Raw genomic sequence first — 20,826 nt, 5'->3', positions numbered from 1 at the left:
GTTCATTGTTACCTTATACTTTTGGGATAGTCTCGCTTTAGAACCTGAATTTTAAAAACTGCAATACCTGAATTCTCCAAAACTATCACTTTATACCACTGTTTAAAATGCACTTTGAAATATTTCAAAATTTTAAAGTTATCCTTTGAGAAGAAAACACTGTTCAATATCTTCTTCCTCATACCAAACTAGAGCAATGGCGAGCAGAGTCACAGTACCATCACATCAGCAGGATTGTTGTATGTTGATGGACCAGCTATTTCCATTCTCAACTAAGGAAGACGGTGTACTCTACTTCCATTCTCAACTTTGTCCTACGCATCAACCAAGGTTCAAAGTATTGATACAGGCCGGTATCGATGCTTTTTTTTTTAAGTTTCATTTTTTTTTGAACTGGTTCAGAGGAGTCAGTTTAAATATCGGCTACCCTTTAAATCATGATCTGACCCAATACAACCCCTGTAGGAGCATATCGAGAAACCATCGGTAAGATACATATTAGTTAATACGAGTCAATACATATTGATAGTTTAAACCTTAGTGATGGTGCACGATCTGGATGCTCCTAGTTGGAAGGTAGCTTGGACATCGGTTATGAAGTAGATTGGTCGAATTGCAAGACAGATGGATCAGAGAACCCGGGGTGAATAACCCGGTGAGGTCACTCCGATGCTTAAGTTAGTATTGAATGTAAGTAACGAGATAAAAGTAAGTGAGCTTGAGAGCTAGAATGCACTATCGTGCGTACTTGGGTCTCAGGGGATAATGCCCTTATATAGCTAGGCTGCCATGGCACTCACGAAACACTCCCGAGATATTCGGCCTGAGCTGTAGGAGTCCGTTCCGCTTCAGTAGGTGGATAACATGCTAGCCAATAAGGCCTATCGTGTCCATCCGATTTGGGCGGGATGAGGATAAGGCCTATGGTTGCGCGGTGTGAAACCGAAAGGCTTGGAAGCAGTTGGAAAGCTTCTAGAGATCTGCTACGTGTTGCTTCGGCAGGCTTGGTCATTTGAGATACCCGGGCTTCGGTTCTATCGAAGGTGACTGGGATACCCGAGGTGGCCGAGGATGCTGAGTCATGCGTCTAGTCATCAGGTTGTGTCCACATGTCCTCTGCTTATTAGGTCGGGCCAAATTATCCCTCATCACTTAGCATCAACAACTCCTATATAAATTGTGTCTAGCACCACCCTAACAAGACCTGGTAAGCTATTTGAAAATCTGATGTAGCATGAATTCCTTCGGAACCTACAATTGGAGCCAAACCCAAAAAGATTTGAAACTGTCAACCATCACTAGTAATACTAGTGATAACAATTTGTGATGGCGTTGGCTGGAGTTTGAAACTCAAGTAAATTGCAATTGAAGCACCTTTTTTGACAGGATCTATCTCCTCTGCTACATGATTAGGGGTGTTGATTGAACTGGATTTGGTTCAATCCAATCCAGTCCAATATAAGTCCATTACAAATAGACCAGGTCCAATCCAATCCAATGAATAATTTGGATTATTTTGGACCAATCTAATTCAATGTTTGGATCATTCAATTTGTTCAAATTCATTTTAATTTAGATTGTTTCAACACAAATTCGCTCAATTGACACCTATATTCTTATCTTATATCAATGAATTGGTTATTGGATTATCCAATCAAATCCAATATAAATTTATTACGGACAGATCAGGTCCCATTCAATCTAATAAATATTTCGAACTGAATTAGTCCAATCCACTGTTTTTTGGTCCGTCCAATCCATCTAAATTGATTTTAGACTGGACCAAACTGGTCCATTGACACTCTTATACATGATTAACTCCTGTGAATTCAACTAAAGGAAGGCAGAAACATAACAGATGATGGCACCCCCACGGGAGAGTGACTCCATCCCCTTTTTGTAGATGTTGCTCCTAGTTACAGCCATTAGCTGCCCCATGGATTTTAATATGTTTAATATAAGTACCTTCAGGAACAACTCAGTAACACAAAAGAGAGGAATTCCGTTGGTTCTATTAACTTATTTGACTGTTCATGACAATAAAGAGTACTTTGGTAACTTTATTATCACTATAGTGTCCATTAACGATTTTGGACTAAAGTGATAGTTTTTGGGAGTTTAAGTATTAAAGTGGCATGTTTTAAAGTTTAAGTGCTAAAGTGAGACTACCCCCAATATATAAGGTATTAACCTACACTTCACCCTTTTTTATATATACCATTTGGGACCTGCGTGACAGTGTGAGCATACAACCACTTTGTTAAACAAAATAAAGCAGAAGTAACCAATATAAGTCTAACTCAAGCATTATTTTTGGGCTCGAGTGGTTAATTTTGTGTTAATTTCAGGGTAAATTGTAGATAAATACCCTATATTTTGGAGTTAGTCTCACTTTAGAATCTAAACTTTCAAATGTATCATTTTAGTGTTTAGACTTCTAGATATATACATTTAAGTCCAATTTCATTAAATTAATGTTACTATGAGAGATAAAATTACAAAAATGTTCATGTTCTAATTCTCTTTTTTAACTATTCATCTTGTTTCTTGTTCTACCTTTAGACTTCATGCTCAAATCAGCAATAGCGAAGTCATTTCACCCCAACGTCTTCATATGGGGTAGTCTCACTTTCGGATGCTTGCATCCGAAGCCCAAAGATAAATGGTTGAAACATGGGCTTGTAATTTTACCCATCATCGTAACGTTAGATTATCGAAGTTGGACTGAAATGTATATTTTTACAAGTTCAAGTACTAAAGTGCTACATTTGAAAGTTCAGGCCCTAAGGTGAAATTATCTCCAAAGTACATGGAACATATCTAGAATTTACTCTTGATTTTGTTAATTTATATTATTTTTAAATTAAATTTAAACGACTTTGGGTATTTACAACTTTTAGAGTTTTGGTAGTAAAGTGATACACCCCCCCTATAGTTTGGGGCAATTTAGAGTTTACCCTATATAATAGTATTAAATGTATATATACAACTTATCATATATTATAATAACTATAATGTTTTAAAATATAAATAGGGAAAATTTCTTAAAATACTCATATGGTTTAGGAAATTAACTAACACTACCCTTACTATTTACATATTGTCTTAAAGTATCCTTAAGTTTTATAACAATTGTCTAAAATCTCCCTTGCCGTTAATTTTCCATCACACTCTATTCACATATGACATCACGTGACTAGCATATTTTAAACCATTTCTAAAATATCCTTTAAAAAATTCAAAACAATCACTACTTGATGTTGCAGCTGCCATTTCTAAAGGGAGGATGGAATCCATTATGGCGACTCTAGCACACTTGAATCTGGTCTTGAACGAGCGAGGTGATCCAAGGCAGAGATTGACGGCATACACGGTATTTGCTCTGTGGTCCCACGTGAGATCCGTGAGAACTTAGGCTCCGTTTGGTTTGTGGGATGGGGATGAGAAAAAGGGAATATTCCAAAAATATTCCATTTTATCATATTTGTTTTGAGGGAAAGAGGGGGATGGGATGAGAAAAAGGTGGGATGCCAGATCCCAAAATCGTGGATTTGGGATCGCACCAAAATGGTGTGACCTCATTGGAAAAACTCGAGAAAATCTATCTCCTTCCTCACTCCTGCATGCCTCGTCCATTCGATTGGAACTTGGTATTCTTCTTCGTTTTCCTCCTCCTTCCCGCATGCCTCATCCTCTGTCAATGCTGGTTCCGCAGGCAGATGCAGATTCGAGCTTTGCTGGTTTCGCAGGCCGCCACTGCTAAGAGTTGCAGCGGCAGCGATAAGGAAATAAAGAATGTGGCAGCTGAGTTACCGTTGCCAGTAATCGAAGGAATAAGGCTGCCGCTGCTAAGAGCTGCAGTGGCAGTGAAAAGGGAGGAAGAAATAGGGACGACGGTAGGAAGTCGGATGAGGGAGGAGAAATAGAAAATAAAAGAAAGAATGGAGGGAGAGAGAATGAGAGATTGGAGAGGAGAGAGATTGCCGCCGCCACTCCTCTGGTTCAAATGGTGAGGAGAATGAATAGTAGATTGAGATCTAATAGTTCGGTCCTTCGGTCCCTTTTACACTTTCCCATCCCATCCCATTCCAATAAAGCCAAACAATATAAAATTAAATTTGTGTACTTTCCCATTCCATTCCACCCAAATCTTCCCACAAATAAAATGGAGCTTTAAGGATTCCATGTTTTCTTGCGATGTCAACCTGAAACATAAAATCCAGTCTGGTTTGATTTCTAGATTTCTGGGTATAAAATCCAGTCTAGAAGACCCAAAGAGCCATAGGTGACTATTGAGTCATGAGTATTAATATTCTAAAACCCATCAAGTCCATTCATTGCCCTAAACTACTCGCCAAGATAATGAAGGCAATGAATTGCTTTTCTTCATTGAAGTGGAGGAAAGATCCAAGGTAGTCAGGAACATAAATGCCAATTTCTTTGTTGCGCCAGTGGGTGGGTGATGGGTTTTGGTTTACTTGGCCGGCAATGCGGAATAGAGATATATCATCTTTGGGAATAATCGTTGGTGGTGGATGCGGTATGCTAACAATTTTGCTTTTGATTCTACTATTCTTGTCTTGCTCAATGTTGGTTGTGGCTGGATCGATATTTCTTACATGGATTTTGTGAATAAAATTGCCGGTGGTGGTGACATCATCGGTGCTACTGCTGATGGGGCTGGTAACCGTGAAGATGAATGCAAGAGGTAGACAGAGAAGAATAGTGCAAAAAAGATAAAAAGGGTTCGGAGATAGAATTTTTCTTTTGCTTGGGTAGAACCCCCTCACTGGTCACTACTGTCTGTAAATCGAGTCCGGATCTCCTGGCCACACAAATTCTGCCCACATCTACCCACATAATATTGCAGCCACACATGAAGAACATCTCATCCTCTTATATGGTATTACATAGGGGGAGATATTCCTAATTCACGGGAGTAGTGTATTGTGGGTTGACGTGAGTAGAGTTTTTGTGGGCAGGAGATCCAGAGTCTTGCAAACCAAAGAGAGAGAACAAGCATAAGTGAGAGTCACTCTTCTTGGACCTAACTCATTGAGATCTCTGTCATCTTTCTAACATTTTAAGTTAACTGACCAATGGTTTCCAATTCCATATTTAAATATTTTAGGCAATAAAAAGGAAGGGATTTCTTTGACTTTGTGTAGGTACTTTTAGTATATGTTTGGCATCGATGCTGCATATATATGTGTGGGTTGGAAGCATCATTTTCTGAGAAAATGGTGTCTTCTTTTTTGTTTGAAAATGTTGTTGTCAGGTAGGATGTTTCCTAGGGCAACAACAACACCTTCTGTTTGGTACCCGTGTTCTATATCTATTTTCAGCTCTGCTACCCATTATAGGAAGTCCACGCCACTGTCACATCATGTCCTTGTTGGCAGCAACAAGTTCCAAATTGAGAAAACGCTAAATTCGGTGTTTTTCCAAACCATGCCTTCTCGATTTCCAAGACGTGGTTTGGAGCACTATTTTTTATGGAAAAATGGTTCCAAACATGTTACCATTTTCCTGGAGCACTGGTTTTTCCAACGTGGAACTGATGTGTCACCATTTTCTGGAGCAATAACATCGGTGCCAAACACCACCTTAAATGGTTTGGTTCTAAATTCTGAATTATGATGATTGGTCATGTGCAACTCTGAGAATTCTTTATAGTGGCATGTGAAGGCTAGAAACGAGTGGAGAGGTGCGAGGTATTTGGGAAGCGGCGAGCTCGGATGAGGATGGTGTGATTAGCAGCCATAGAATAAGAGGAAAAAGAAAAGAATTTTCTAGTAGCGGAAATGGCATCAATTACTTTTTTTTTTCATCAATTGGGTTTTATTTTGACAATTTGAGAAATAGTGGAGGGTAAATTTGACATTTTACTTTTTCTATCAATATTTAAGGACAATGACATTTGTTAGAAAACTTAGGGATACTGTAAAATAATATGTAAACGGTAAGGCTAGAGTTTGTCAATTTCCTAAATCATAGGGCCTAAAGTATTGGGTACTAATTCAACACTAAAATTTTTGAGTAGGGATGTCAATTTCTAGTCTACCCAGTAGGCACTCACCCTTCCTAGTGGGTGCTTATGCATTAACTTTGTTGTTGTAAGGCATATGAACTTATGCATTATGTGAATTTGATGATGGGTTTTTTAATCTTATGTAAAAGATAATTATTAGTTTATGTACTTTATGAGTGTTTCAATAAAATATTTGGAAAATTTGATGTTTATTTATGATATCTTGCTTATTTATTGTTTATATATAATAGACCTGTTTATGGGTCGGGTGGCCCGATGGGCCGGCCCGCCCCCCGGATGGGCTTGAACACCTATATAGGTCCACGGGCTTAACCTCGGGCCAAAAAGCCCGACCCGCAATAAATTCGAGCCGGGCTCGGGATTTGTCAAAATAGCCCGGCTCGACCCGACCTATAAATAAACCTAAAAACCCTAATTGAATACCCCTCTTTTTTTTCACCCCTTTCCCTTCTTTTTTCAACCGAATTCTTCTTCTCCACATCCTGTTTCCCTTCTTATATATATATATATATATATATATTTTTAATATAAATAAAATTTGAATTTATATATATTTTTTAATGTAAATAAATTCTGATTTATATTAATTATTGAATAGGAAAAATTTCTAATTTTTTTAATTAGGTCGGGCTTCGGGCTCGGGCTCGGGCTTCAGGCTTTTTATTAGGGCCGGGCTCGGGCCCATGTTGTAGGCCCATTGGTCGGGCCGGGCTCGGGCTCGAACCTAACATATTTTTGTTAATGAAGAGTAAGAGCCCGGCCTGGCCCGGCCCATGAACATGTCTAATATATAATAATAATTTAGTAAATACCAAGAAATTAGTTGCGGGTTTTAGAATTAACCATCCTACCCTCGAATGCATAGGGCTATTTGCATTTTCATGTGAGGGAAGGATTTAGATTTTAAAAATCCAATCATTGCAGGTTTTGGGGAGGGTTAGGGTTGGGAAGTTTGAGAAGGCGGGAAGGTATAGAATTTACAAAACCTCCCCAAATCCATCCCATTGTCATCCCTATTAGGTTTGGCTGGGCAACCTAATCCAAAAAGCCTCTTGAGCCTGAATTTGTGGGTTAGGTGAAGTCGGGTTTTTTGACCAGCCCAAGAATGATCACACCTATTTTCACTAAACTTAGTTTTGAAGGATGTTTGTATTGGGCCCACCTAGGGGTGGTCATGAGCTATTTTCTAGCTTAGCTTATGAAAAGTTTGATTCTACTCAATCTAAACCGAGCTTCAAGTCAAGCTCAATAAAATTGGGTTCGTGAGAACTTTTACACATAGATACAACAAGCAGAATCGAGCTCCACCGCTCTTCAGCCACCCAATCCAAACGGACAATAAGCTTTATTTTGTCCACAACTTCACAAATCATTAAGATTGGAGAGCAGTGAAAATGTGGAATTGGTTCATGATTATTGATTGATTCACGGTCCTATCCATTTGCCGGAAACAAGACGTGTAATTGTTGCTTGTACACCCCAATCAAACACGTCAGATCTGTTCGAAGACAAAGAAAAAGAATCGAAGGTGAAAGGTGGAAGGCAGATTCAACGTGTTGGTGATTGGTTGGTGGGTCCATGGGTCCATAACTGTTATTGGGCCCGAAATGGACGGACAGTTGTAAGACCTATGAGCGATGAAGCAGGTCACAAAAGGCTTTGGATTTTGGATTTGCTTTGGGCCAAGTGTCCTCATGTTTTGACGGCCCAGGAGGCCCAAATATTTTTCCAAAAAGACCAAACAAGACATCATCCCTCACTTTTATCCACTACGGTCAGTCCAGGCTTCAGTGCCGCTACTGAGAAAAAAATGGTGAACTTGGGTGCGTCCAAGGTGTTAACGGCGACCAGAGATCTCATAAGCTCGTCAACCACCTCTCTAACTCACTTCCGCCCTCTCACCTGCGCCTCCGCCTCCCCTGCCTGTCATCCTGCACGATTGGTTCCCCACCCACCTGACTTGGTCAAATGGGTCAGGCAGGAAGGGGGCTTCGTTCACCATGGGTTGAAGATAGCAGCTGGGGACTCCTATGGACTCGGTTTAGTGGCTTCTGAAGAGATTCCAAAAGGGTCTGATCTAATCGCACTTCCTAGTCATTTGCCGCTGCGCTTTCGGTCGCTGGACTCTGAGGATGGGGATGTTATTGAGTCTGTTCTAATCCAGTTAGCTCGACAAGTTCCTGGTATGCGCTTTCCCTTTTCTACTCAATTTTTCTTCTTTTAGTTTCCTGTATACATACATATATACATTACCATAAAGTTTTCTTTATGGGTATTGTTCTTAGGGACTGCAAGTGACCCTTTTTTTTTCTGTGAAATAGTGAATTCTTTTGGGAGATATCTTTAATATGTATATTGAATTTCGAAAAAAAATGTTTATTGTGTAAGTTGCCTCTATATTTTAAAGCGTAGTAAGGATCCAACTGTAGCCATCACATCTTTCTAAAGGAACTTTGCTTCGTGTTGATTGTTAGCATTCAACAGTGTGATAAAATTTGATGTAACAACCATTTTTCTAAAGTCACATGTAGAGACTGTCACTTGTCTGATATTTAAATCCATAAACAGTATCTTGTCACTATTTGTTCTCCTTGGTACACTACTTTCGCATCGAACCTGTAACATAGGCATCACTTACATTTGAAAACTTGGTTGTATTGATGAGGACATCAACCTGAATATCACCTTGTGTACCGAAAATTATGGGTCTTCAAAAGATTAGAACTTTGAGGAGCCACATTGGTGACTCTCCTATTTTTTTGATATTATCATCCAAAAAGAGTATCTTGTCGCCGGTTGTCCTCCCTGGTTCTCTACTTTCTTACTCAAACCCATAATGTGGGCATCATTTCCGCTCCCACTCCTTAAATTTGCAAAGATTGTTGTATTGGTTAGGAAGTCAACCTATGTATCACTTTTGAACTACAAATTTATAGGTCTTCACTGTTCTGCATGGATGTCATGAAATTCATAAAGACATTTTTGTTGAAAGAAGGATATGTGAACCAGATATGATAAAGACAGGGCTGGACAATGTATTAGATACAGATTGTAAACTGGAATTTGAAGTATCCAACATGAAGCAACACCTTTGTAGAGTTGTTTGGGTAATAGGAAAAGAAGGCATTATATTATATTAGATCTGAACAAAAAGGTATATATAAAGTGTATCTTAGTGATTTTACATCAAAAGAGAGATAAAAGTTTTGCTTCAACTATCAAAAATAAATAAATAAAAACTTTTCTTCCCTAAAGGGAAACTAAAAGGTGCCAGGTGTAGTTGGTTACTCTAAAGAAATGGAAAATTTGATTTTACCAGGGTGTATGAAAATGAATTCTAGGCAAGGGAACACTAATTGCATCTAAGAGAAGGTGTTAGACTGGCACCCTTGGGCTGCCCACCCTAAGGTGGTACTCTCTAACTTAATATTGTGCCTTCAGTAGAAAAAAACTAAAAGAGATGAAAACATATAGGACTGTAGGAACTTGGTCTTGTTGGACCTACCTAAGGAAATAGGAAAAAAGGAAGTGAAGTAATATTTTTGGTCTCATGAGGCTTTTCATTTCACTTATGGGCATAAAACTAATCATCAATTGGTAATGGATGTCCAAATATCATCATTATCCATAATATAAATTTGAAAACAAAGTGACTCAAAATGTCAAAATTTTGTAGTAAACATAGTGGAAGGACGGCATGATTTAAAATAATTAGATTTGTAAAACCAAAACATGGATTCACTTACCACCAAGGGGTATCCCCCAAGTCACCATGAAAATGCAAAGGAAACTAAAAAAAAAAAAATCAAAGATACATAAAAAATGCTTAAAAGGGGTCCTTGTCCCCTTAGATTATTTGAAGAAAACTAAAGAAATTCCATCTAAAAACTTGAGCAATTAGGAGAGATTGGGGGATTGTTTATCCAAATAGACATAAACCTTGTGCCTTATTTAGATGGAGATATCAAGTGTTAAAATAAAACTTGAATATAAAAAGTAGCCTATTGGAAAACTATTTGAAAAGGAGACCTATTTGTAAATTGCCCTAGATGAAATTGCTTCAAAGATTTCTTCAATTAGGACTTCCCTACCTCTTTCCTTGACATGAAATAGTTTCTGATTTCTTTCTTCCCATATAGTCTCAACACTCAACATCTCTCATACACCTCCATAAAATCGGACCCCTTCTTTTCTGCCAACTAACAAAAGTAGGATTTAACAAACATTGTACGCTTGGTGGGGGATTCCACCTGTACCTGAACAAGGATAAAAGCCATTCCCAAATTGAAGATACAAAAGGATAGGAGATTAATAAGTGATGAGAAGACTCCCCATTAGCCTTACAGAGAAGACACCAGTGAGGAGATAAGCACCAATTAGGTCTTTTTATTTGGAGCAAATCACATGTATTGATCCTACCAAGGATCACTTCCCAACAAAAGCCCCCAATCCTAGGCGGAATAGGCTTACTCCAAACCTCATTACTTAGGAAAGGTTGACCTTGGTTATCCCTTGATTCGGTTAGAGACTCAAAGAAGGAAGACAAGTAAAGATACCCGATGGGGAAAGGGTCCAGAATTTTCCATCACTTCTTGAAGGGTCTAAGAACACATTCTCAAGACTTTGAATCAAAGTAAGATCACTGTTGACCTCAGTGTCTTTAAGGCCTCTTCTTAGACCCAAATCCCAAGCAAATCTAGAAGAAGAATTGGAAGTAGTCAGAAATGAAGCGATAAGTTCATCCTTCTAGTTGCATAAAGCATAAATTAAAGGAAATTGTTCTTCGAGAGTTAAGTTATCCAACCAAGGATGTTCCTAGAATTTAACAAGATTACCGGAACATGGATAATACCTGACGAGTGGCAAGAAAGAAGGAAGGATGGCATGGATAGACTTCCAAGGAGAAGCTCGTGTGGCCCTAGCCATGGATAGACTTCCATGGATACAGATAATCACCTTCATCCATAGTTTGTCCCTGTCATTTTGGCATCCTCCAAAGTCATATAGCTAGAACAGCCTCATTCTTTTCCTAAATATTCCCTATCCCTAACCCACCAAACTTCTTACTTCTTCTAACCACCTGCCAACTAACTCTATGGTCCTTTTTCTCTTCCCTTGGCTCCCACAAGAAGTCTCTCATCAATTTTTCAACTTGATTGCTATTCCCTTTTGGAGAATCTCTCAACTACTAGGTTCCAAAACTGACTTCTCCTTGGATTGTCCCCCAATGGTAGACCCGAATAATTCAACGGCAATTGATCCACCCTACAATTCAACAACTCAGCCCCTTTATACACTTGTCTATCCTCCATGTTCAATCCCACAAGGCAACTTTTGTCCCAATTCACTTTAAGATTCAACATTCTTTCAAAAATCAGCACTAACATCACCTTCTAGATGTACCTTCTTTATTATTAATAAAATTTTCTTTTTTATGTACTACCAAAAATATCCTATTGGCTCAAATTAAAATACATAAATATAATGTATAAAACATATGCAAAACGGCTGTAAAAATAAAATCAAACATAACATATAAAACATATCTAAGCACTCAACAGTTCAAGCATTTTAAACTTTCAATCTATTTATTTCTCTCCCAATTGCATTACATCAGGTAGCTAATTTGATGTGAGACATCTTGCATTCCTAATTTTACAAGATTGGCGCTCCACCTTTGTAAAGGCCCCTTGAGGCAAGCCCAAGTCCATGTGAGGGTTCTAAATTTTTGTCTGTATATAAGGAGATGTTTTGTGATTTTAATTGCATTACATCAGGTAGCTAATTTGATGTGAGACATCTTGCATTCCTAATTTTACAAGATTGGCGCTCCACCTTTGTAAAGGCCCCTTGAGGCAAGCCCAAGTCCATGTGAGGGTTCTAAATTTTTGTCTGTATATAAGGAGATGTTTTGTGATTTTAGTTGCAGTTCATTATATTTTAGGATTAGGAATCTGTTGTTGATAAAAAATTAGGATTAGGAACCAAATGTTATTTATGAAGAGTGTCTTGTATTAAGAAGGATGAGAAAAGACTAGCAAGGGCAGGGGGGGAGCTTTTGTATGGTGAAAACAAAAGTCTATGATTCATCAAAAAAAAAAAAAAAAAAAAAAGAAAAAACAAAAAGTCTATGAGAAAACAGTATTTGGTTGAGGCTAGAGATATTATAGGCCTGATGAATGTAAAAATTAATTGGATTCTTAGGGAGTTAAATTCAATGGCTGATGAGTTAGCAAAATCAGATGTTCACAAGGAGTTTTTGTATAGTGAAAGCTCTTTACCTGTGTAGTACCTGTGCAGAGCTTCATCATCTCATGTGCCCTGCTACTCTGATCTTTGATCTCTAATATATATACTCTTTGTTATTTTTAAAAGAGAGGGGGGGTTGCTCAATTCCAGTGAGAAAACTTATTTATTATTTATTCTTTAATTCAAAGTTAGTAAGCCATTCCTAATCTACTAACAATATTAAAAGGTAATTTAGAAGTTGGTAAGCCATTACAAGAATGTGAATCAACAAAAAATATGACAAAAAAATCGCTTTTAAAAAAGTGTACACTTGGGCTGAGGCACAAGGTGCGCAGATACATGCCTAGGCACACCAGGTGTGTCCCTTTACAAGGGGCTGCGCCCGGGCTTATTTGAGGTGCATACCTTGAAATGCACCTTGTCTGTGTGCTTGTGCCTTATAAATTACTGGTTGGCCTTTGTCTTAATGTTGACAATGTTAAGCGTCTATGGTTAAGACTTTTTAAGATGATGCAGCTGATCATTTACGTGTCAGTCTCTTGGTCTTTAAGTGTCACCCAGAAGTTTAGAAGAGAGATGCCTCTTCCCCTTAAAAACATCAAATTAGAACTTGTTTTCAAAGATATACCTCTTTCTCTCCCCATATTGCCCACATTACCTCTTAAATGATGCTTCTCCAATAAACCATTTTTTTTATCAATAACTCTGAAATGATTTCATTAATTATAAAAATAAATGTGGATACAAAAAGAAGTTGTGAAAGAAACCAGCTTTAGTAAGCTGACCCAAGACAGAATTACAATTGTGCCCAAAACATACGTGTTCTTTGAACCCCTTGCTTTGTTAAGTTATCTGCCAAACTGTCGGCAGATCTCCTCACCCATCCCACCTGGATTGACATGTCCCTTGACAACCATTTAAATCTTCAGAATTCATTCTTCAGTTGCCGTGTCACTCCTCCCTTTTGCAACCATTTTATCATAGTTTCTGAATCTCCCTCGATGATCAATCTATTAATACCCAACTCTTTAGCCATCTCAACCCCATATGCTGCAGCTAGAAACTCTGCCCTTGCCACACCACCTTACTCCACAGGACCAAAGTACAGAGCAATGATGTTTCCATTTTCATCTCTAATGGCCCCCCGAGGAGCCTGGATTACCCACACAATTCCCATCAAAGTTCAGCTTCTTCCAGCCATCTGTTGGAGGAGACCATGCCTCAAAAAATTGCTGTCTTGTAGATTATGAGGCAGCGATAAGTCTCCAAACCCTAAAAATGTCTTCGACCTTAAAACCTAGAAACAACTTCAAGCTTTTTGCCCAATGTGCCACCTTCAATGTTATTGTTTCGACCAAGGCTTCCTTGCATTTTTCTTTTCCTTCAAATATTCTTGCATTTCTTTCCTCCCAAACAGTCCAAAGTAGTGCTGCTCTAGTACATTTCCACAGGATCCTACCCCTCCTTTTAGTGCCAGTAATAGGGTTGAATAAACCCTCCAATCTGTCAGGAGAAGACCACCTGTACCCAAAAAGGGAAGAAAACCAATTCCAAATAAAATTGACAGAAGGACAAGATATTATAAGGTGGAAAGCAGTCTCACCATTCAACTTACACAGGACACACCAGTTGGGGGACAAACACCAATTTGGTCTTTTTCTTTGAAGTACGTCATAGGTATTAATACAATCCTGAAATACTTCCCAACAAAAAGCACTGATTTTAGGGGGGATGAGAGAGCACCAAATTTCTTTGACTGGAAAAGGATGAAAGGAGGAGGTGGCAATCGAGTGTGGAAAGGATTTCAAGAAAACGACCCGTCAGAATTAGGACCCCAAATCCTAGAATCTGACTCACCTTTTCCCAAGAGCATTGAATTCAGCAAGCCTAACAGCTTGAACACTGCAAGAAGTTCAGACTCTCTATGGTTCTTGTTAAAGCCAAAGTTCCAATTCAACCCTAGAAGGTGAGATTGTTGGCTTCGAAAATCTGAAATAGGCGTACCCTTGAACCTAGAAAGATCAAAAAGAGAAGGAAATTTCTCACCCAAAGGGGTATACCCAATCCACGCATCCTCTCAAAATCTGATTTTACTACCAGAAGACAAGTCATACCTGATATGATTTAAGAAAGTAGGGAGAAAATCATGGATGACATTCCACGGAGCAGCCAAGGTAGCTCTATGGAGACATCCAACATCCCATCCGTTTCTCGACATGCCATGAATGCTTGCAACAACTTTGTGCCATAATTTCTCATTTTCGTTTAGAAACCTCCAAAGCCATTTGCTAAGCAAAGCATGATTCTTCAACCTAACATTACCAATTCCCAAACTCCCTTCTTCCTTCAATTTCACCACTTTTTTCCATCTAACCAAATGATCTTTCTTTTTTTTCCCCTGGCGGCATCCTGAACATTGGCATGTAGTACACTCATAGTTTTTAAGGCGCCAAGGCGACAGGGGGGCGCCTTGTTGCCTAGTTGCCTAGGCGATGGATTTTTTTTAAGTTAAACCATATATCCTATGAGTGTATATGGTTCCATAGGTTCCATAACCATCTTTCCTTAATAATTATCCATAATTTTCATAAGAGAAATATAAATTTCATGTTTTAAGTTTAGAAAATCAACATTTTATGAGAAGAAAAGTAACAAAGGAAAGAAAATTAAAAAAATATAGGGGCTGAACCCCTACTTCTGTTATAGGAAAAGAAGAAAAGAAAAGGTGGAAGAAGAAGAAGATCTGTAAGAAGAAAATGTGTTGATTAGACAAAATTTTAAGTTCTTCCCTTGCTAATTGGTTCAAGTTTTGAAATCTTTGAGGATTCAATCAAGGATCAAAACTTCAATACGATATGCTTTGTATCGGGTGTATTGTATTGTATCTTTGGTGCCCCAATAAACATGTTTACAGGTGTTTTTGGGAACCCATTTTTTAAAATAATATATATATTTAAAAATGAAATTGAAAACCAAAGAAATAAAAAAATAGGGGGACTATCATTATAAGTACCGATACACCTCTGCCGGTACACAGAGGTGCATCGATACTTTGAACCATGGGTTCAATACAACAGTTAGCAATGTTTGTGTTGATTAAACCCTAAAAAATAAGAAAATAATAAAAAGAAATTAGTACATAAACACATAAAATGAGTATTCTAGTTTAACAATGCCTATTTTATAATTATAATGTCAAAAAATTAAAAATATAAAGGTATTTTATAACATAGTGCACAAAAGTACCTAGCGACTGGGCGAGGGGAGCCTCCAAGGGTGCCTTGTTGCCTAGACAACTATGAGTACACTAGAAGATTTGCTAGGGTAGATTTAATAAAAGTTATTCTCCCACCACCCCAACCCACCCCAACAAGATATAGTTCCTTTTCCACCCTGCCAAGCATTTCTCGATTCTTTCCACCATCGGAGACCAAAACAAGCAGATCTAGGGTTATCTCCTAGGGGTAAGCCTAAGTATTTCAATGGTCACTCTCCTTTCTCACAACTTAGGGAATTTGCCAGAAACCTTAACTCATCCTTTTCAATGTTGGTTCCAACCAATAAGCTCGTTTTTTTTTTTTTTGATGAATTCCAACCAATAAGCTCTTTGACCAATTAATCCTCAAATTAGACATCCTCTTAAAGAGTTTCACAACCAGCCTTAAATTTTCCACTCCTTCCCTACAATCTCCATCACAAAAAATCAGAATATCATCTGCAAACTACAAGTGAGTGACCAAAACATTATCCCTCTCCACTGACCAACCTTTGAATAGTTATGGACAATTTGCTCTTGAAATCAATTTACTTAGGGCTTCAGCAATCAAAGTAAATAGGAAGGGAGAAAGGGGGTCACCCTACCTAAGCCCATGGAATCCCTTAAAGAAATCATACACCGTCCCATTAAGTATGACTGAGTAGTGACTAGTTTGTAAGCAGCCCTTGATCCATTTACACCACAAATTTCCCAAGCTACACCTCATAATATCAATCAAGAAGTTCCAATCCACCAAATCATAGGCTTTTTCCAAATCCAGTTTGGTAGACACTTCTTTCCTCTGTAGTCTCTTTTGAGCCTCCACAAATTTATTGGCAATTAAGATTTGATCAATAATCTGTCTATCCTGTACAAAGGCCCCTTGAGTCTGAGAAACTAGTGGGGGGATCACCTTCTTAATCCCTCAGAAACAACACCTTTGCTATCACCTTGTAAATACTGGTGACTAGACTTATTGGTCTGAAATCCCCTAGCTGGTTGGCATTGTTCTTGTTTGGGATCAGTGCTAAAAATGTAGAGTTCATACCCAGACTTATGTCAGTAAAATTGTCTGTGGCTACCCTTTCACAATCCACCAAGTCGAGGAAGAAGTGCCAAAACTTACTGGTTCTTATAGCAATTTAAGTGGTGGTTGGCGAACTCCCCATCTCTAAGGCACATTGTACAGGCATTGGGGTTTATGTAGCAAGCCATATTTACTAATTTTACTATAGGTCACCTTCCAAACAAGAGAGGCACATCTAGGTGACATAATCCGACATCTCCTAAACCCACATGATACATATTTTGTAGAGGACATATTTTGAGAAATTGGTGGTTGATGGTGAGAAGTTCATCCAAAACTACATCCTAGGGTTCTTTGACATGGGGCCAGTGGTTGTAGTTTTGGTGTTCATAATCATAATGTTGGATGAATTGGATATTTAGAAGATCAGGGACCACTGCTGGATGTATATCCACCTAAAGGGGACCATACTCTCACTTCCTTTGATGCAGTATTTCATGTATCCTCCTCTAGTGTATATATTAGCACCAATAGTATATATAGTGAAATCAGAACTTATTAAAGAGGAATGCAATTGGCTTTTCTCCCCTTTCCTACTAGAAATGTGTACAGTTCTTTGAAAACAGAAAGTCCCAGGTATTGTATAGAGAACATGCTATTTCCCCTTTCATCAGGATAGGGTGGTGACTTTTACTTTTGCAAACTAGGCTAGTATGAGTTTTCAATATAAGTAGTATGTCGCAGAGGAACTGTGGGCAATGAGATTGGGCTTGAAGCTTCTTCAAGAAAGAGCTAAGGTTGGTTCCTTCTGGTGGCCATACATCAGCAATCTTCCTGAAACTTACAGTGTACCCATTTTCTTTCCTGGGGATGACATAAAGAACCTGCAGTATGCTCCTCTTCTTTACCAGGTATTGGAATTGATGACCTTAAATGTCCTTTCTCCTGAATAAATTTATTTCAAATTAATGCAATGGAAACTTGGAAAGTTAATATATGGAATGATTTTAACTTTTTTCACCAGGTAAATAAGAGATGTCGGTTTCTTCTTGATTTTGAGAGAGCAATGAAAGATGCACTTGAGAACGTGAGACCAGAGGATCATCCTTTTGGGGGCCAAAATATAGATGCATCTTCCCTTGGCTGGGCCATGTCAGCAGTATCTTCTCGGGCATTCCGTTTACATGGTGAACAGATCCCAGATGGAACCCATGCTGATATCCCAATGATGCTTCCTCTCATTGACATGTGCAACCATAGCTTCAATCCAAATGCTCAGATTGTACAGGAGAAAAATATAAGGAACTCCAACATGTTAATGAAGGCAGGTTTTCTTTTTTGCATGTGTTTAAAATTTGTCTAATCACCATGTTCTTTTTTATGAGTTTAAATGTAATTTCTTGCCTTTGCCTTTTTTTTCGCATGTTCTATTTTTTTTTTTTTTTGAGGGAAACTTAACCATGTTCTTTTCTTTTTTATTCTTCTATTTTATTTTTTCTATTTTTTTTATCCTACATATCAATTGAGTTCGTTTGCTCTGCCTGGACCAGGTTGTAGCGGAAGCACACATCAAACGAGATGACACAATACTTCTTAATTATGGTTGCTTGAACAGTGACCTTTTTCTTCTAGATTATGGATTTGTGATCCCATCAAACTCCTATGACTGTATTGAGCTCAGGTATGATGGAGCTCTTTTAGATGCAGCAAGCATGGCTGCTGGGGTTTCATCCCCTAACTTCTCTTCACCTACCCAATGGCAGCAACAAATTCTAGCTCAGCTGAATTTACAAGGCGAAGATGCCCTTCTCAAGGTTGCTTTACTCCCCTGACTTTTGTTGTTTTCATTCAGATTTCCAAGAGACTGACCTCATATTCTTGAAGAGATTGACTTACTGTTTTCCTCTTTATTGTTTTTTTTTTTTTTTTTTCTTTTTGGGGGAGGGGGTTCACAGGTAAGCTTGGGGGGGACTGAATTAGTGGAGGGCCGCTTATTAGCTGCCTTAAGAGTACTCCTTGCGAATGACATGGAAACAGTACAGAAGCACGATCTGAGTACACTGAAGTCGTTATCAGCAGAAGCCCCACTTGGGATATCAAATGAAGTAGCCGCTCTTCGCACTGTTATTGCTTTATGTGTGATTGCACTAGGGCATTTCCCAACCAAAATAATGGAGGACGAATCATTGCTGAAAGGTGCCTCTGGCCCAACTGAATTGGCTATCCAATTCCGGATCCAGAAGAAATCTGTGATCATAGATGTGATGAGAGACCTGACCCGGCGGGTGAAGATACTGTTGTCCAAGGAAACAGCCATAGCCCAGGGTTGATATTCTTGAGATAGACAGAGTTTTCTACAACTCTGGCTACATTCTATTTTATTCCATTTCCCCAGCATACAATTACTTCATTGTTGATATGTTTCAGAAAATTTTGGCTGGCATAGCTAATAATCATTAATATTTTACTTATGGTATTTCAATTTCACATTTGGGTTAATAATAGCTGCTATTTTGCTGAGAGTATATGCTGGCAAGATGCATTTTGATTAAATAGGATTCATGAATTGGGACGGCCATATCCAAAAATGGTATGTAGAAGATCAGATCTTTTGTTTCCATTTTCTTTCACTTAGGCCCTTTCTCCCCTCCCAAGTGGCAGGTTTGACTTGGGGCCATTATGGAATGCACACCAATAACAATAAAATTTACTGCCTAACGTTCCTATGCCTTGGCAAGAAGAGGGAATTCCCAAATCCATGGTTCAAATATCATATCATATGTATTATATGCAATTTAAATTGTTTTAGCTTTCAAGTTTTGAAGTTTGAACCATGCCATATCTAGGAAGAGTTATTACCTGTTAAATATGCTCAATTGACATAAATCTTTGTATTTAGGTCCCGTTTATTTTTAGGTAAGTTATTTGTCCGGGTAATAACTTATTTGGGTAATTAAATGCATTTATTCATGTTCTTTTATTTCTTATTTCCTAGATAAATAAGACAATGACCATTTTAGTTATAAAAATTCATTGTTAAAAGGAGCATTTTTGTCTGAGTGTTAGTCACTTTTCCCAATTGAGAAAATTATTTATCCACCTAGGAGATGGGTATCACTTACCCGGGTCAATAAGAATGCTTTTCCGGATAAGTGATACTCAGGAAAATAAACTTTTCCTGGCCCCCATATAAATCTGAAAAAAAAAAGAACATGGGTTTCTCAGTGAATAAGAATCAAAATCCCATTGACCAACTTTCACTCCCTCAAAATCTAAAAAAATAATTCTCCCTTATTGTATTCATGGCTATGAAAATTGATACATATTATTAATAAATGTATTATGTGGTACGGTGATACTTTGAACCTTGCCCCTAAACCCAAGATTCTTATATCATGCTTTTTCTTTAATAATGAAGTAAAGGAAAACCCTTCTTAAATAACCAGATTCGCATGGGGTTTAAACTTTCGCTTAGAAGCATTAAAGTTGTGTTTGGTTTGATAGATGATCAGAGAAACGAATCCCGTAATTATCCTTAAAAACTGTCCTCAACTTTCTGTAGTGTCTCTAGATTTGCGCATCAAGTAATAGAAAGTTATTGCTCGGAAAGAATTGCCACAGAAAGAATTTCTGAGAATACGTCTCTCTCTCTCTCTCTCTCCCCCTCCTTCAAGTGCAATCTTATATACAAAATAAGAACACAGAAGGAAATCTCTGAACTGTGCAAAGAAGCAAAACAGGGGAAAAAACCCACAAGCTCTAGTATGCACTAATTATAGCTACAAAGCCAAAAGGAGCTATATACATTGCTGGTTCGGAGAACTCAAGTGAAACGAAAAGAACCCAGAACCAGAAGAACAGGGTTCAGTAATATCCTGCCATAATTTGGTTCCTCTGTACAAAACTGACAGGAATGAAGAAAAGGCTGCTTACTCAATCCATCAAATTAACACTGAGAAAGCATGGAAATCATACAAAAAGATATTTTCCCCGCACCGGTCAGCAGTCTTTACAGACGAAAAGAAAACCAACGACAGAGAAATAAAATCAAGAAACCTAGGCTCCATGTCCCTAGTGCTAGAAAAAGACGGCAGACGCATCCATCTTGAATCAAATCCTACGAGTCTCCAACCGAGATGGCTCGACCAACTCGTCCCAGCGGCGAAGGCGAGAGGTGGCGGGTGATTTCCCGAAGAACTGGTCTGATCTCCAGCTGTTGTGGATATGGGTCTTTGATATTCT

General features: G+C 38.3%; 1 protein-coding gene across 1 annotated transcript; it reads left to right on the top strand.

Annotated features, from left to right (window-relative positions):
* Nucleotides 1–7,755: 7,755 nt before the first annotated feature.
* On the top strand, nucleotides 7,756–19,109 carry LOC148863937 (Rubisco methyltransferase family protein). Its single transcript, XM_088977627.1, has 5 exons — nucleotides 7,756–8,235; nucleotides 17,329–17,495; nucleotides 17,609–17,908; nucleotides 18,135–18,398; nucleotides 18,540–19,109. Exons 1-5 carry the CDS (start codon nucleotides 7,863–7,865, stop codon nucleotides 18,912–18,914), a joined length of 1,479 nt encoding a protein of 492 aa, XP_088833753.1. The 5' UTR covers nucleotides 7,756–7,862; the 3' UTR covers nucleotides 18,915–19,109.
* Nucleotides 19,110–20,826: the final 1,717 nt, after the last annotated feature.

This window comes from Nelumbo lutea, chromosome 3 (assembly GCF_056320005.1).
Source record: "Nelumbo lutea isolate HS-2025 chromosome 3, American lotus-T2T, whole genome shotgun sequence".
Taxonomy (NCBI): domain Eukaryota; kingdom Viridiplantae; phylum Streptophyta; class Magnoliopsida; order Proteales; family Nelumbonaceae; genus Nelumbo; species Nelumbo lutea.
Note: the sequence above shows the minus strand (reverse complement) of the source record. Positions and strands in the feature narration are given on the sequence as shown.

Coding starts and splice junctions, on each gene's coding strand:
- LOC148863937 (XM_088977627.1), top strand. CDS start 7,863: ATGGTGAACTTGGGTGCGTCCAAGGTGTTAACGGCGACCAGAGATCTC. Junction 17,496..17,608: donor ATGCTCCTCTTCTTTACCAG/GTATTGGAATTG, acceptor TTTTTTCACCAG/GTAAATAAGAGATGTCGGTT. Junction 17,909..18,134: donor ACTCCAACATGTTAATGAAG/GCAGGTTTTCTT, acceptor TGCCTGGACCAG/GTTGTAGCGGAAGCACACAT.